Source organism: Eublepharis macularius, chromosome 3, assembly GCF_028583425.1.
Source record: "Eublepharis macularius isolate TG4126 chromosome 3, MPM_Emac_v1.0, whole genome shotgun sequence".
Taxonomy (NCBI): domain Eukaryota; kingdom Metazoa; phylum Chordata; class Lepidosauria; order Squamata; family Eublepharidae; genus Eublepharis; species Eublepharis macularius.
In genome coordinates, this window is record NC_072792.1 from 149,440,172 (window position 1) to 149,458,374 (window position 18,203).

Consider the following 18,203-nt stretch of genomic DNA (forward strand, 5'->3'; position numbering starts at 1 on the left):
TCCAAAGCTTCATGCCAGAGGTCTTTAAGTGACATATGGAAGGAAGGACTTAAATCCCTATTATTTTTCTATTGAGAAGGGGAAACGTAGCAACTCCATTTTAAAAAAATGAACCATTTAAAATTTTATTCTAGTTTCAAGATTCAGATTTTCAAAACATATTGGGTTGGCTCTTATGCTCCCCTCTGCTGATGGCAGAGCCTTCCATCAGCACACGGTGTTTTTCTCTAGTGGATGAGGAGTGGTCCACCAGTGAAATGATACTCATGTTAGAAAGTTCCCGTGCTAGCAGAAGAAATTCTTAAGATCTGGAATTTACCTAAACAGGATTATTGTAAGGCAGAGCTGCATCTGTGGAGTTGAGGGATAACAGCTAGTTAAAGAGATTTTTAATTGATGTATGCATTTTAATTCATTTTGGTAATTAATTGATTACATTTGCATTTGAATAAAAATGATCTTTCTAAAGCAAAAAACATAATTCTTTTTGTTTATCACTGATGCACATATGGGCATCATAGCAGGCATCATCTTTAGAGAGGCAGTTCCTCCTAGATGTGAGAGAAGGAGTGCTGCTTTTAAGATGCTATCTGCCATCTGCAATTTTTATAAGTACATAAATGTGTGTATGTGAATATGTGTATATAAGCAGGAGACCTGCAAGGACGGGTTATTTCATTTCCCTCTCTCCAACTATTGCCTCATTCCCTTCCCTGAGAACTCCCATAGCCTCTCCCCTTTTTTTGGTCCCTCCTCTCCTTCCCAACTGCCATCCCACAGAACTTTTTTCTGCCCCTCATCTTCAGCTATATTTATTATTTACTTATTTCATTTATACCTCACCTGTCTCCACAATGGGGACCCAAAGTAGCTTACATCATTCTCCTTTCCTCCAATTTTATCCTCACAACAACCCTGTGAAGTAAGTTAGGCTGAGAGTGTGTAACTGCCCCAAGGCCACCCAATGAGATTCCATGGCTGAGTGATTATTCAAATGTGGGCCTCCAAATCATAGTTGATGCCAGGCCTGGCCCCAATGAGTCCTCTCTCAAAGGCCTAAACAGCTCTGGGACCCCCATGCCTTTTACAGGCAGAATCCAAGGCTTCAAGGCTAGTAATGCTGTTGTGTTGCCTGGTAACCCCCACAATGTCCATTTAGACTGCATTTGTTTCTTAAAGCTACAGGCATTGCCATGTTTGTTTGTTTAAGATTTCAGATTTTTCTGCAAACCTGGGGTTTTTCACATTTGTAGAAAGGTCTTATCTGTTCATGGCTCCAATATCTGGATTTAAGTATCCGCAGATTGGGCAATGTTGAGAAGTAGGTATTATAATATACACACACACAAATTTGCTGCCTATGAATCTCAACTATTTCACAAAAGTGTTCATCATTTAATCTAACCAATACATTGACTAAACAAAGTGGGGCAACATCTTACCCTCCCCCCTTCCCCATGCTGAATACATCCTCCTAGCCATTTATTATAGCCTACTGAGCAGTTGATAAACCTCCTATTCTAGCTGCTTGACTGGAAGCACAAGAACAGGGTAGATGGGTTGCATTTATTTGGGGAGAGGTGTCACATGCTGTGCAAGCCTACTGCACTGATTACTGAAATAATACATTTGGGCCATTAAAAGCATTATAGAACTGTTATAAAACCACTGAACCATTATAGAAGCGTTTACGAATAGTATTATACTCTCATCTTGTCACTGAGGAAATGCACCGGAGAGATCAGACAATACTTTCCTATACTATGCTTCTAGGCACGATATATCATGCATTCAACACATACATTCTATTGCATGTTTATGCCCAAGGAAGCCAAATATGACCTATGGTTCCCAGTGCATGTACATGCCAAGAAATATATGTGTGGTGCAGTTATCACTTATAATACATACGTTGCATGTTAACCATAACAAGTGGGGAACAGCTACCTTCGCTGTTTGTGGATGAACTGCCACTTGATCTCAGGCTTCTTAGGATTCATAAATTGGTTAATGCAGTCCCTCAAACATGTTGCAATGCAGTGTTCACATGAAGCTGCTTTAAAGTGAGTCAGACTCTTGGTCCGTCAAAGTCAGTATAGTTTAGTCTGACTGGGTATTGCTCTCCAAGATAGCAGGTCAAGGTCTTTCACATTACTTACTACCTGATCCTTTTAACTGGAGGTACTGGGGATTGAACTTGGGACCTGCTGCATGCAAAGCAAATGCTTTACTACTAAGCCACAGTCCCTCCTCAGTAGTCACAATCTAGTAGATAATATAACACCACAATTTAAGCAACTAAAAAGCAGTGCTAACAACTTCATCAAGGTCAGACGACATCAGTTTTTCATTAGTACTTTTGCCATCTAGCAACAGTCTCTGTGCTGTGCAAGAGGAATGAAGAGTAGATCTTATCGACCATCCTTCACACACAAGAACTACTACAATGTGAGAGTTATACAAAGATGGATATTGCATGTGCAATTGGGGCAGGTCACCAGTAGGTGGCTCTCTTTTAACAGACGTCTCAAGGCCTGTTTAGCATTCAGTTCATGTTCATCAAACATTCTAAATGAAGCAAAGCACCAAAAGCAATTCCTCCAGAACATGCCTACATCCGTCTCTTTTACTGAACAGTAAAAGACCTGACACTAGTGAGGGACCATTGCTCTGTTGTTGTGCATATGCTTTGCATGCATAAAGTCCCAAGCATCTCTGCCTAAAATAATTTCAAAGAACACGGCTGGGAAAAATCTCTGCTGAAGACGTTGAAGAGCCAATACGAAAAACAGTACTTGGCAAGATGGACCTATTGTCTGTCTCTATTTCATGCATTCATACCATAGCAGAAAAGGCGAAAAATAAAATGTTATATGGATTCTTCTTCTCTCTGCAATGTGGGGCAGAGAATAAAGTAGAGAGAGCCTATCTGACATTTTACATTAGCCCACTTTGGCCCAAGCTTATCAAGGCTTGGAAACTAAGAAGTGTCAGCCACAGTCAATACTTAGATGGGAGACTATCGAGGAAGACTGGGGTTACTACAGGGAGGAAGGCAATGGCAAACCACCTCTGCTCATCTCATGCTTAGAACGTCCCATGGAAGGAGTTGTGACTCAATGGCATGTTCTTCTTCTTAAGATACTGACAGAGCTATCTATTTACCTACCAACGTACCCAGCAGCCTATCAGGACAGTGTAGAAGTTTCTCCATTCTTCCGTTTTATCTTCGCAGCAACCCTGTGAGGTAAGTTCAGCTGAGAGAGAGAATTTCTTTCTTCAGATCACCCAGCAAGTCTCATAGCTGAGGATTTGGACTCAGGTCTCTCCGATTCTAATCTGACACAGTAGCTACTACACCATACTAACTTTTCAAGATGGGACCACTTACTTGCCATCTGGTAGGTCAAGTACGGTATGAAAGAAAGAGCCTGTGACAGGAACAATTTCAGGCAAACTGTTCTCCCTCCTCTCCTTGCGGGCAGGGTGGCAAGCTGACAGGCTTCGGGCCTGAGCTTCTTCCAGGCTTACCAGCTTCATGGGAAGAGAAGTGGAAGGCAGTGTCAAGCTCTTCACAACAGGCTTATTCTCTGGAAAGCAGGAAGGAAAAATGACAGACTCCAAGACTTGCGGTGGTGGATGGGTGGGTAGGAAAAGCGTAGAGGAGAAGCAAAGGTTGTTAGCAAGTCTCTCAAACATTTCCTTCACGACTAAGCACTTCAGAGAGTGAAAACAATGTTTAGAATCATGTTTTGCTGGTCAAGTCCTCTTCCCAGCAATCTGATCCAGTGCCCTGCCTTTCCATCCCAGCAGGTCCCTGGTCACCAGCCAGACTACACAGTACTTTGGCATGAGTCTTCTGAGGTTGGGCCAGAGGGACCCCTGGAGCACTGAACTTTGGGAAGACTCCGCTCCAGAGGTGGCCTTTGAGGCTAAATGGCCTCCTCACCCCATTCCTAAGTCCTTCAGGAAATTTGTTTTGAAAACTGCTGTCCCCCCCCCCTATTTATTAATGACTACTGTCATCATTGAGAACTGCCAAAGTGCCAGCTCTGAATCTCAAAGAAATGCTGTTGAAATAAAAAAAGAAGTTTCCTAGTTCTAAAGAGAACACTTTACAGATTTTGCTAACCATATTAATCATTAGGAAACTGGATACGGGATGGTAAAAGATGTTCCATCACCCAAAACATCTGCAGAGCAGCAGCAAAGAAAAACACGACAAAGGCTAGATAGAATTGTGGTGGCGTTGGGGGAGGGGGTCTGCACAACCATTGATTTGAACTGTTCTGTTTGCCAGGTATGGTCTTCATTGGTCAGATCCATATCTTTCAGAGTTATGGCTCACATTTTACGGAATGGCCTTTCCAAGAAGGTCTACACAATTCTCTTCCTACCTGTTTTCTCCAGGTTACACAGGGTAATCATTTTCAGGAGAGCTATTGGTGATTAATAGCAAGTGTCCTGGTTTATTATTGTTGTTTTAGGTCGGTTATTGTGATAGTATTTCATGATTTATGGGTGGTGCTGTTGTTAGCTGACTTATTTTAAATTTTTTATTGATGAGATGGTATTTTAAAATCTGTTCTTTCTAAAGTGTTGGGGTATAATTTTTGAAACTAATAGTTAAAAAATTAAAAAGCTTCTAGCAGGATTGGACATAAAAGGAAATGGTTCAGAAAGACTCACCCTCAATCTCCTTTGGTCTGGCCAAGACATGCTCATTAAAGATTTCATCCATGTGGTTCAATATAAACTCAATCACCAATTGCTGGACTCGCACCTCCAGGAATGCTGCGTCTCCATTGCATCCCACAGCCTCAATTTCCTTTGACCTGTTTCACAGTAAGAGAGACTGTTGTAAGAACAGTGAAACATCACTTCCTTGAGACACTGTCTGGTTTTGAGGAGAGGAACAGAGCTGACAACCTTCATGTGGCCCTTCTGCAGCCTCCCAACAGAAATATATTACTGCAAAGGACATTTTTAATCTATGGACAGCACCACCTCTCCAACTTCTCTCACTTTGATTTCCCTGCTGACTTTCCTCCAAAAACACAGGCACTTGAGAGCTTAATCACTTTTGCCTCTTTTGTGTGCAGAATATATAAGACTTAGAGATTAGAAATAAAACTCAGGCTTTTATTTGCATAAGGAAAACACAGTCAATGGCTAATGGGAAAACAGGGGAAGGGTGCAGGTTAGTCCTTCAAATCCAAAAAAACATTTTGGATTTGGAAATGATGTAATCACTAGGGGATGAGAGTTCAGTGAGTACACACACAGGTAACTACTTCTGTGTCCCTTCAACTGACAGCCAGTTTGGTGTAGTGGTTAAGAGTGCGGGACTCTAATATGGAGAACTGGATTTGATTCCTCATTCCTCCACTTGTAGCCAGCTGGGTGACCTTGGGTCAATCACAGCTTCCTGGAACTCTCTCTCAGCCCCACCCACTTCACAAGGTGTTTGTTGTGGGGATATAATAATAACATACTTTGTAAACCACTCTGAGTGGATGTTAAGTTGTCCTGAAGGGCGAAATATAAATTGAATATTGTTGTTGTTATGTAGGAGGGCCTGGCCATCCGAGCATCCTCCTGCAATGGAGGCAACCATTTCTGAATGGGTGGTCCCTCAAACACAAACTTTCATGGGTTTGTGTAAAACACCTACTATTCCAGGGCTCATTTCGAGGGGGAACACGCAGGAATGCAGTTCTAGCAGTTCCCCAAAGAGGTCACGTCAGGTGGCCCCCGCCCAGCTGATTCTCAGCCATTTTGGGCCCGTTTCAGCCGGGATTGGGACTGAAATGGCCCGGATCGGGCCTCTGATGGGTGGTGGATCACTCTCCCACTCAGCAGCGGCCTGATCCTGACCATTTTGGGCCCCTTTTCGGCCATTTTCACCCCCTTTTTTGCCATTTTGAGCCCAATTTCGGCCCTGAATGGCCAGGATTGGGTCCAAAACAGCAAGGATAGGTGATGTCAAGGGGTGTGGCATATGCAAATCAGTTATGCCAATGACACACTGCCGGTGATGGCATATGCTAATGGGTTATGTTAAAGAGTTATGCTAATGAGTTCCTCCAGCTCTTTTTCTACGAAATGACCCCTGTACTATTCTAATGAGGTGAAAGAAAGCCAGGACTGGCTCTTTGCTTTAGAGAAGAGAGATGTTGTCAAAGAAGCAAATAGGCATCAGGAAACTGGAGACCAGTGCTTTAGGAATTACAGGTGATAGATTTTGGTACAGGGCCAGATTGTATGTATTATATTTTGTTCTTTGGAGAATGTTTACTGTTTTTTTTCTTGCTAGAATTATAACAACTGCATCTTGCACTTCTGACAATGCACAGTGGATTGTACCCTACTACTCAACTCAGCTAAGCAGAGAATCGTCCTCCAGTGGAAAAAGAAGGATGCTTGTGCCAAAGGAAGGATTCACACTCAGCAGGGTGAAGAATTAGGGTACAGCCCACGGTCTACATATTTGTCATCTTAAGTGTGCTTTGTGATCCCCACCCCCAAAGCTTTGTGTTAACCATTTGAGCTTAATTATGTGAACACATGAAGGTGCCTTATGATGAATCACACTACTGGTCTATTGAGGTCAGTATTGCCTACTCAGGGAAGAGGTCTTTCACATCATCAACTAACTGATACTTTTAACTGGAGATACCAGAGCCATCTCCATGCAAAGGAGATGTTCTTCTAACACATCCCCTCTTCCTGTACTGATTGCTTCATAGCCTAAATGCTTGACTGCATTCCATGTTCCTATCATTCATTTTAGTAGGAGGTACAACATCCTGAGATAACAAATCCTATTTCTCTTTTTCCCTCTTTAATTATTATATTATTATTGTTGTTGTTGTTGTTGTTATTATAACTGTGCTTATATACCGCTCTTCTAGACATAGCAGTGCCTCACCCAGTGTGGTGAACAAGTTAGTGTTATTATTATCCCCACAATGTAGCTGGGGAGCTGGGGCTGAGTGGAGGGGCTTACCCAAGGCCACCCACTGAGCTCATGGCAGTAATGAGATTCGAACTGGCAGAGTACAGATTTGTGGCCAAACCACTTAACTGCTATGCTACAGCAGCTCTTCACGGTTGTTCTCCCTACATGATCTTTACTTCCTCCACCACTAAATGTAAACTCAAAGAATGGATTTTGGAACAGTAAAGCTCATCCAGAAGACTGTTTGGGAACAGTTAATGGAACCTATTTGGAAAATCAATGGAATTCACTAATGGAATACGCAGCTTGGAAATGGCACTTGGATGTGTTCCAGGCTAGAAGGGAAGGCCCAGGAGAGAGTTCAGGGAGCTGATGGTAAGCCAAATTCCCCCCCCCCCCAAAGCAGATGAGTAGTGAATATGAATAGAGCTGAGGGTTATATACCCAGCTTTCCCCACAAAGGCTCTTGATATTAAAGCTGCATCCAGCAGGGAGGCAGGGAACGCTTGAAGTATGGGGCTTAAGAAACTCACAGATGTGATCCGAATCCTACAGCAACCAGTGATAATATTCCTACTGATTTCACCAGAGCTGCATTCAGTTCTATGTAATTTATGGCCTGGTCCTTTAAGGCAGTGAACTGAAGAAGCAATTCATAGAATCCAAGGAGTATATTTTTTATACCAATCTGAGGAGAATGCCTCCTTTTCTGCTATGAGAGCTGGTACATTCCAAAGACCTTTGGCGGCTATAATGATGGAGGCCTCAGCAGTTGTGAAGACTAGTCCCAATATACAGCTACCTAATAGGTCTTGCTGGCGGTGGGGTGTGCCCTCACAAACAGTTCCACTCTCCAAGCAAAATATTGCTCTTCAGCTGCCGCAGATGTGCAAGAGCCTGCTGGAGTTGCTACAGCTTAAGCTGATCTGTAGGATTTAGCTTATCTCTGAACAGACCCTTTACATCAAACCAACATCAAGCAGGGGTGGAAGGGAAAGCATCAGTTGCAAACACCACAACTCATTTTGAAGGATTTTGTGAGTTTCTGCTTTTTCATGGCTGCTTCATGTTTTCCATCGCCCCACTACTAACTGCCAAACCAATCTCTGTTCTTCCAGCCCCTCAGGAGAAGCAGAGAAGCTGTTTCTTATCTTGACATGCCAAAGCGTTCCTGGAGGAATGATCTCTGGGCAATGGATCCTTTGTAAAGTTAATGGCTGGAGTACTAGATAAAACTCAGAGGGGACTTTGCAGAGGGATAGCCATGTAAGGAAAAGGATGCTTTTTAAATTGTTCTCCTTGGGATTCGGAGTTTTAAAGAGAATCTGACTTAGCAGCTGGAATGAAGCTTTTCCCAGAAATGTGTGTGCAGTATATTTGATATCACTTTTTTCAAAAGACCCATTAGAACGGATGAGACTTGCTGAACTGTTCCTGCGAAACTCCCACTCATTTTATCAGGTCTGAGCAGAGAGACATACCTTGACGACAGTATTCAGTATCGTCCAAAGAATATTCCCAAACTTACTTGTGGTCAGCAATTGCATTGTTCTCTCTGCTTCTATCAAGAGCTAATCTATTTGCTCAGGAGATGGGGGCGGGGTAGGAATCAAGAAATGCACTTTCTATTCCTGATGTAACATGTGAATTAAAGATCCATGAAGTTCACCCTCGGCAAAATCCATGAGTCCCCAAGGAATGCAGAGTAATCTATCCATCCATCCATCCCCATCCCACTCCCCCCTCTAAAAGTTTACAACACTGTTCTCTCCTCCTCCATTTTGTCCTGGCAACAGCAACCCTGTGAGGTAGGTTAGGCCGAGAAAGGGTGACTGGCCTAAAGACTCCCATGAAGAGAGGGGATTCAAACTCAGGTCTCCCAAATCCTAGTTCAGCACTCTAACTACTACACCATCTTGGCTCTCCAATCTATCTATTTTTTGAACTGAGCTGAAGCATTTCAGACTATGAAAAATGGTTTACAGCACAAGCACCATCCAATATGCAACCGTCTTGTGGCCGTAAAGCTCTACTCCTCTACTTCAAGCCTGCTTTTGCATTCCTAGTGCCCTTTTTCCTCTTCTCATTTCCCCTGTTTTGACGCAAGCATCTTGAAGCTCAACTACCAGAATTTTGTGCATGCGTGCATGCGTGCACATACACACACACACAGACACAAACAAAGGTTGTTTATTTCTGTTCTCCAGCAAATAAGGTTCCCATTTCTTGTTTGGCATTTTCAGGCTTTCAATTATGTATGCACGCTTTCCCATGAGTTGTGAATAAAAAGCAGCTATTTAAGAAAAGTAGCATACACACAGTCCAAAAGGGCAGTTTTCCATGGCCTGCTGCCCCAGTTCCAGCACTGTTCTGCAAAACCAACATTTCCTACAACCACTTTTACGGAACTAGAGCTTATGCAATCATGATTCAACTGAAGATTCAGAATGTACCTCATGAAGTATATTCCTTAAAGTTTATCTGAAGTGAGCAGACAGCCCTTGTCAGTTTCCCTGCCTGCTACATAGTCAGATACTATCATAATGACACAGGCCAAGAAAGCAAACATAGAATGCTGATCATTTCAAACTAATTCAGTGCCAGTACTATGGCCATTATTGACCAGGTCCTACCTAGATGGAGTCGGATCCCTCAGAAATGACCCACTTCTGGCTTTCCGCCCCCCCTTCCAGTTGGATTGCTCCCATAAGTAGCTCTCAGTACTTATACCTACAGCTATCCCACATTCCCATGAACTTGTCCACACTGTGAAATAGAACAGGAACGGCTCATACTGCACCTGAGCAGGTTAGGGGCCCACACCAAGGCCAAATTCCTGGTGTGCATGTTGGTCATGCTGCTGAAGGATGCTAGATGAGTCAAGTGCTTGATCAGGTATTCCAATGTCCTGCAATGATACGGTTCAATAAAATGACCCTTGCATGAAGCTTTGTGCAAATGACTGCACCATACAGTACTGGGCCAAATCCACACATCTCAAGTTTTCCACTTTTTTCCACCCATTATTCGCTTCTCAGAGGGCTGTTCACATACTCTTACCTCAATCCCGCCATTCTCTCGCGTCTTTCGCGTTGCGCCTCAGATGAATTTGTCATGTGTTCAAACGCTTCTCTTGTGTGGTTCTCACCGTGGATGTGGACAAATAGAAGCATTTCACAAGGAGACCGCCCCCTTCTAACCACCCCACTTCCGTGTTTGCAGCCTTTCCGGAACACCATCCCTCTTTGCCGTGCAATTATCAAGCTTTTCCACTCTCTCCGCAGCATGCCTGCCTGCCCGTCCTTTCCCCCTCTTTTTTTTAAAAAAAGGGGACTTTCCCAGAATTGTTGCACAATCCCGGCCATAAATCTTAATCCGGGTGCTCCAAAATCCCCATGGAGACATCAAGGGGTGACGTCATTTCCATTTCTGTGTCATTTTTAGGATGCCGGACAGTCGGAAATATCGCTGGCTGTTAAAATTATTTTTTTAACTGTTGAAATTACCGTTATAGCGGAAATCCATCTTTCTAACATTACATTCAAGCATCAAATAATTAGTCTGCCCCTTTGGAGAGTTTGGATCACCCCATCTTAAATAACAGTTCAAATTAGCCCGCCAGAATAAGGGTCCAATGGATTTCAAAGAAGAAGGCATAGAATAATATTAACCGTTCACAGGCATCATAGGGGTGTGGCCTCGCCATAGCAATTTAGCACAAAAACGCTACAGAGGAAATCTGATGAAAAACTGGTGGTGTGTGGGGGGGGGGAATGAACGTGACATCGTCATTGGCAACGTCGGATCTAAACCTGCCCCGTATTGCACGATTCTACCAGGGATGTGGACGAAGTATAGCGCGAGGCAGCGGCAGTAAGAGAAGGGATGTGAACACAGACTGGGACACTGCAGGATAGAATCCAGCGTGATTAATGCACATGAAAAGCGGAAGGTACGGAAGTGTGGATTCAGCCCTGGCTGTGTGTGCAGCAGGTAATGAACAAGGATGCCAAAAGTTCCCAAGCCCAAGAGCCACATGGGAAGCATCTTGACTAAACAAAGTTCTGTAACCTTTACTCTTCTTGATGCGATACCACCCCACATCCCTTTCACCATTATTTTCCTGTCTCATTCCATCCACCCCTCAGCCCAGACATCTCCTACCCATTTGCAGTTAGTCTGCTGCTTTTGCCCTCTAGCTCACGAGGACTTTTCAAAATCCTTCCCCGTGTCTTTAATTCTAGGGGCAAATAGATCCTCCCAGATGCATCATCTTTACTTCCAGGGTTTTATGCTGATGATGTCTCAAGTACCATGCAAGTTCAGAACAAAAGGAATAAAGACAGACGATTCCTCTCTGTTTCCCTTGTGTTCATTGTGTGCGCAGGCCGCACCAAGCTGCCTTATACTGAGTTATGCCATTGGTCTATCAGGGTCAATACTGCCGACTCAGGCTGGGACCTTAGCTAGGAGTTTTCACATCACCTATGCCACAAACCAACACAGCAAACTCCTTTGAAGCCTCACACAAGCCAATTAATCTCCATACCAAGAGGAGATGTTTACATTTACCAGCAAAGGAATGTTTGGGTTTCATCCCTCTCTCTCCCCCCCTAACTGCATCTTCTCTCTCCTCCCCTTCTCCCCCCTCCTCTTCTATATTTGACCAGTTTCTGTACCATGCATCTGACGAAGAGAACTTGATTCTCGAAAGCTTATGCTACAATAAAATTGGTTAGTCTTAAAGGTGCTACTGGACTCTTTTTAATTTCACATCACCTACTATCTGGTCCTTTTAACAGGAGATACGAGGGATTGAACCTGCAACCATCTTCATGCAAAACAGATGCTCTATCACTCCTAACCTCCTAGATGGGTTTCACTGACGCTGTTTTTGCTTGTTTTAGTTTTCTGATAGTTATTTTTTAAAAAATTGTGTTGTATTTATATTGTTTTATAGGCACCTTGGGGAGATTCTAGAAAGAAATATTTTTTAAACAATCCTATAGGTGCACAGTTCTGTAACCTCAAGAATCAGGGATCCCTCATACAGTGCACCTATGTTTTGTAACATAAAAAAGAACAAAAGAAGAACAATCTCTTAGTGTGCTGGAAAAATAAAAAAACTAAACAAATATGTTCTTTGGCATTCACAATGCTAGTTTGCTGTCCCCCACCCCATTTCCACGGTACAGAGGATCAGAACTGTGTTCTTTTTACCAAAGAATACAAAAAATTATAAATTCTTTCCTGACTAGTCATTTGTGTGCCAAAAAATTAAGAACAAAAATATTGTTGCATACAAAAGGTTACTTTTGAGGAATGCTTTTTTAGAAAAATCCAGAGTTATAGAAGAATCCAATCACATTATTGCAAATCATAAAAACAAACAAAACCAATTAGAAACCCTTTCAAAGCTGGCACAGCTGTCTGAATAAGTTCTAAGGGCTCTTGAAGGCTGTTTAACAAAGAACCTGACTAGGTAAATCAATGGCTTGCCTCATACAAGTAGAGAGAGGGAAAACAGGCAAGCATATTTGCCAGCAAAAAAGCATGCATGATTCTTCTAATTCCTACTACTGTAGCTATCACCAAGATTCTCCATGTCTTAGAAGGTGGGGTTTTACCTATAATGAGACGGCGGAAGTTCCTGGATGGCATTCTGTATTTGGACCAATTGTTCTTCCTCAGGACAGCTTGAAATCGCCTCCTGCAGAGATGTGGACAAGAAGAAAGTGGTCAGAAACATCTTCAAGGGCCAATGAGCATAGCCCTCCTCCCCCATCCAGATCATAAACTTGCACATAAAATAGTGGAAATTAAGCTTGGGAAGAAGCAATGCTTTCTGGGAACCAAGGGGCATTGGTTGAAGTCTCTCATTGGTTGAAGCCCAGAAGAGAGGAAAGTCACATGGCAGAGGGAGACTTTCTAGGCCTTGGAGCATATCCTGTCACAATGCACTCTAAATCTGTTTTAGTCTTTAGGACCCTTTTCAATTACAGAGCATAAATAAAATAAACAGCAAGACAAAGGGTCACAAAACAGTGACTGACTCTAGGAGGCAAAGTACTTTAGCATTTAAAATGTTTCCCAAAGTTTTGACAGCTGAGTTACATGACTTTTCTGAATGCTGTTGGCATGTGTCACCCTTACACCCAATCTGTAAAAGGGATGGAGCCACCAATTTGAATAGCAACGTTGCTGTTTAATATTTATGATGCGCCTCAGTGTTTAGACACCATACAGTAATTATATTTAAAAGGAACAAACCCTGCCTGCGGCCCTAATTAGTAATTAAATGAATTATGCTTTATTTTATTAGACTGCAAGTTGTTGGCAGGATCTAGTTTTTGTTTCTTATTTGTACAGCACCTGGTGCTAATATCAAGGACTGCATAAATAAATAATCATTATGAAGTCTGTTTCCTATGACAGCTTTTCAAATCTGGGCCTGAAACCTACAGCCATATCCTATATACCATGTTTATTCAGAAGTAAGTCCCACTGAATTCAATGAAATTTACTCCTGGATAAGTGTGCTTACGACAGTGGCTTAAGAGATGCTTTATACTGTTATCAAGCCTTCAGGGATTGTTGTGCCAATTGCACAACTGCAGAATCAAAATAGCCAGCGTAGTGTAGAGGCTAGAGTGTTGGACTTAAATCTGGGAGATCCAAGTTTGAATCCTCACCCTCCCATGGAAATTTTCGGAGTGACCTTGGACCAATCACACACTCTCAACCTAACCCACTTTGCAGGGTTGTTGTGAGGATAAAATGGAGATCAGAAGAAAGCGGTAAGTGCTTTAGTTCCTCACTGGAAAGAAAGGCAAGGTATAAATGAATAAATATATAAAAACTGCACAGGGAGTTTGCAGTTTGTTTTCAACTGTTGTCAGTTTTCTAGTGTTCTGTATTATTGTGCATTGTTGGTGCATTGTTTGGTGATGAATAGGGAAGGGGAAGCAGCAACCAGGCTCCCTGCAACTATGCCTGGATCCAGCCCAACTGAGGAACATTGGAAATGGAATTTTGTCATTTATGTTGGGCTTTGATTCCCGTGAACCACTTTAGTAGACAACATTTGACTAAAATGTGGGCAAAGAATATAGCTAATAATAACAGTTCATTTGTATACCAATTTTCTGGACAGATTAGTTCCCACTCCCACAATACAGCAGGGGATCTGGGGCTGAGAGGAGTGGCTTACCAAAGGGCACCTGGTAAGTTCATAGCAGTTGTGAGATTTGAACCAGTGAAGCGGTGCACTACACTACACTTAACCACTACACTACACCAGCAGTGCAATCTAATGGAGATAGTTTCAGCTTAGTAGCATATAAAAGATAACTTTGCACTATTTTTCAACTAATAGGGAAGAAGCTATCCTCTGCTCTTTTTGAAATAATATTAATCTGCACCATCTTTCTCATACCCTTTCCTCCAAGGTGCTCAAAGCGCCATTACATGATTCTCCCCTCCCTATTTTATCCGCACAAAATCATGTGAGGTAGGTTAGATGGAGTGTGTGTGACTGGCCCAAGGTAAGCTTCACTGGGAGTGTGGGATTTGAATCATGGCTCTCACACAACAACCCTGTAAGATAGGTTAGGCTGAAAGACAGCGTGATTGGCCCAGTTAACTTCATGGCAGAAGGCAGTTTCAAACCATCTTTCCCTAGTCCCAGTCAAATTCCAGCAGTGCAATACAACGGAGATCATTTCAGGAGGGTAGCCATATTAGACTGCAGTAGAAGAGCAAGATTCGAGTCCAGTAGCAGCTAAAAGACCAAAAAAAGAGATTCCAGGGTATAAGCTTTCAAGAGTCATGTTCCCTTTCTGAAATACAAAGCTCTGACTCTTGAAAGCTTATACCATGGAAATCTTGTCAGTTTAAAGGTGTTGTGTGTATGTGTGTGTGTGTTTTGTGCCGTCAAGTTGCCTCCAATCAATGGCGACCCTATGAATGAAAGATCTCCAAAACATCCTATCATTAACAGATGTGCTCAGATCTTGCAAACTGGAGGACGTGGCTTCCTTTACTGAGTCAAGCCATCTCGTTTTAGGTCTTCCTCTTTTCCTACTGCCTTCTACTTTTCCTAGCATTATTGACTTTTCCAGAGAATCTTGTCTTCTCATAATGTGACCAAAGTCCGATAGTCTCAGTTTTGTCATTTTAGCTTCTAGGGAGAACTCAGGCTTGATTTGATCTAGTACCCACTTATTTGTCTTTTTGACTGCCCATGGTATCCACAAACTCTCCTCCAGCACCACATTTCAAATGAATCAGTTTTCTTCCTGTCAGCTTTCTTCACTGTCCAACTTTCACATCCATACATCGTAATGGGGAATACCATTCTTTGGATTATCTTGATCTTGGTTCCCAGAGAGACATTTTTATCTGTAAGGATCTTATCTAGCTCCCTCATAGCTGTTCTTCCAAGTGTCAATCTTCTTCTGATTTCCTCATTGCAGTCTCCTTGTAGACAATTTTCTATTCCTTGGCTCAATCATCAACCAACAGGGAGACTTCAATGAGGAAATCAGAAGGAGATTGAGACTTGGAAGGTGCTACTGGACTCAAATCTATCTTGCTCATCCAATGGAGAGTTACTTGGGATTAGGGTGGAGTAATTCTTTCTGTCTAGGACTGCACTGTGGGAAACATCTCATTCATGGCTTCAATCAGTTTCTTTTGCCTGCTTCCATCAGCTGGTATTCAAGGGCATCTTGTGTGCCAAGATCCAGAGAGTTGTCAGGAGACGGGGGAGACTGTCCCCTGTCACTCTGCACTGAGTCACTGGGCATTCCTCAGGATGGGAAGCATGTTCAAATCAATGGCTCATGCAGAGACTCAGAAGCCGTCTTCCCCTGCAGGCACGTCATTCTGCGGCTTCTCTGTGCCAGCTGTGCTTAGAGTTCAATCATGTCAGGCCTGTGGATACTGTCAAATTCCCTACCCCCGCTCTTCTGTGGGTGGATACTTTGGGGCTACCAATTAATTTCTCATGACATATTAGCATTTTTCTAACAACGGAGTCGTGTGCTGCATCACTCAGTCTGGAAAACTCGGCTCTATACTAAACCAGTCCAGTGATTCACCCAGCCTAATAGCAATGATGCTAAAAGATGGTTGAAGTCTTTAGTCAGCTACGCTGAAGTTTTCGCTGGAAACCCTTTGAATTAGAACTAACTGCCCTGGTTTGCAAAAAAAGCAAAACTTCTCTTTATAGTATTAAACCCATCAAATATTTTTGTTATTTTTCCAACTGATATATTTTCTAAAACTGCAGACAATAAAAAGCACAAAGCACGCGAAGGGAATGCATCTCTCTCTCTTTTTCTTTTTGAATATCATTTAAAAGCAGGGGAGAACATATATTTTTAAAGATCTTCCAATAAAGTGTGTTGGGATGTAGGAGAATAGAAATCCATAGTATATTAAAAATAAAGCAGTTGTATTATTTATTTATTTAAAACATTTCTATGCTACCTTTCTACCCAAATAGGGTAGAACATCAAAACATTTCAGCATTAAAACAACATTTACAATAAAGTGTAATTCAATAAAAACATATTGAATTACAATATAACACCGAGACCACATAACACCGAGACCAGGGAGAAACAGAACAAAAAAGACTTCACCCACTGGTGGAAGACAACAATAGCAGAGGGAAATAGACAAATCTCCCTGGGGGCGAAGTTCCAACGTTTTGGAACCATAACCAATAAGGCCCTTTCTCAGGTTGCCACCCATCTAGCATAAGCTGGCAGGGGCACCTAAAGTAGGGCCTCTGAAGATGACATATTAGGCTGACATATACATGCACTGCAATTTCTATGATATAAGACTGTAAATTAAATGCTTGTAACAACAAGCTCTTTAGGAATGTAACTGATTAGTTGGGCAGATGTGTATTTTTTGCTTCTCAGGCACTGACCCATCACACTGTCCTTTTCTAGAGCACTCTCAACAGACAATCCTTGTTCTTACAACAGGCTCAGTGAGATAGGTCTTTAGGATACTCCCATTTTATTCATTTATTTACTTTATTTATAGTCTGCCTTTCATGCTAAGGTTTTATAGACTAAATGAAATGGAATGAAACAATGATTTGACCAAGAACAGCTAGAGACGTGGGACTAGCAAGGACAAAAAAGCCATTAAGGTGAAACAACTCAGATTGAAAACTAGTGTGTTGGCTAAAGTCTCTGTAGTAAAGGCCTTTTATCTACTATACATCTGTTAACCATATTTTCAACTCTAGAAACAAACACCATACATCGATTTCTGCAACAGAATCTCTGTTTTATTTCTCTGGCCCCTGCAATCCACCCACAACTTTAGAGTTAAAGCCATACATAATCTGTACTCAGTTCCACCCCACCCCTAGAGTGGAGTCATTGCCTTTAAGTTGTTTGCAGATTTCTGCTTGGACACTTTCTACATTCATAGCATGATCATTTTGAACCTGATTTTCCACAGCTCTGCACCTTAACTCATTAACTTCCACCAAAACAGGGAAGGGGGAAAGAGCTGCTACCTCAGAATTATGCTGCTTTCATCCACTTTGCACCAGATTAAGTCACAGCAAAGTCACCTGCTGATAAAATTGTAATAAGAATCTGTTGGATTTGGAGGGGGAAGAGAAATTACATGCATCCTGCTTGGAACACTGTTAAGAATGGAAATAGCATCCATGCTGCAGAAGGTGCCAAGGGATACTCTGGTCATCAGATGCCACACGCAATTTTTTTATCCTGCCTTTCCTCCAAGGAGCTCAGAGTCGGATACATGGTATTCTGTTTATGTATATATTTTATACACTGCTTTTCTACCCAATGGGCACCCAAAGAGACAACATGATTTCCCTCTCTTCTATGTTATCCTCAATGGGAGGAAAGTTCAGCTGGGAGTAACTGTCCCAAGGTCAACCAGCAAGCTTCCGTGGCAGAGTGGGGGTTTAGATCTGTACCTTTCAGATACTAGTCAGTGCTGTATCCATCAGATGGGCCCTGGCTGTGGTGACTCTTTCACATGTTGACTCTTGAGATATATAACCTCAAGAAGGAATAACAGTTGTTACAGGGAGCCCAATATTGTGAATACTCCAGCACATTCTGAGGCTACAGCTAAAAACAAGGGAGATTTTGGCCAGCTGAAGGAGATCTGGGCTGAGCTTATGTCCCTCCTCTGCTCCGGTATTCATCCTGGGTGTGGTCAGAGGGGTGAGCCTTTG

The 18,203-nt window shown here is 42.4% G+C and overlaps 1 protein-coding gene across 1 annotated transcript in view; it reads right to left on the reverse strand.

The window, feature by feature from the left end:
* The window catches only part of ARHGAP31 (Rho GTPase activating protein 31), a 112,443-nt gene that overhangs the window by 18,915 nt on the left and 75,325 nt on the right, over positions 1 to 18,203 (reverse strand). The window contains exons 4-7 of the mRNA XM_054974639.1: positions 12,589 to 12,671; positions 9,762 to 9,869; positions 4,690 to 4,835; positions 3,392 to 3,590 (exon numbers count right to left, since the gene is read on the reverse strand). Of these exons, the coding sequence (XP_054830614.1) occupies positions 3,392 to 3,590; positions 4,690 to 4,835; positions 9,762 to 9,869; positions 12,589 to 12,671 (536 nt within the window). The remainder of the gene's footprint in view (positions 1 to 3,391; positions 3,591 to 4,689; positions 4,836 to 9,761; positions 9,870 to 12,588; positions 12,672 to 18,203) is intronic.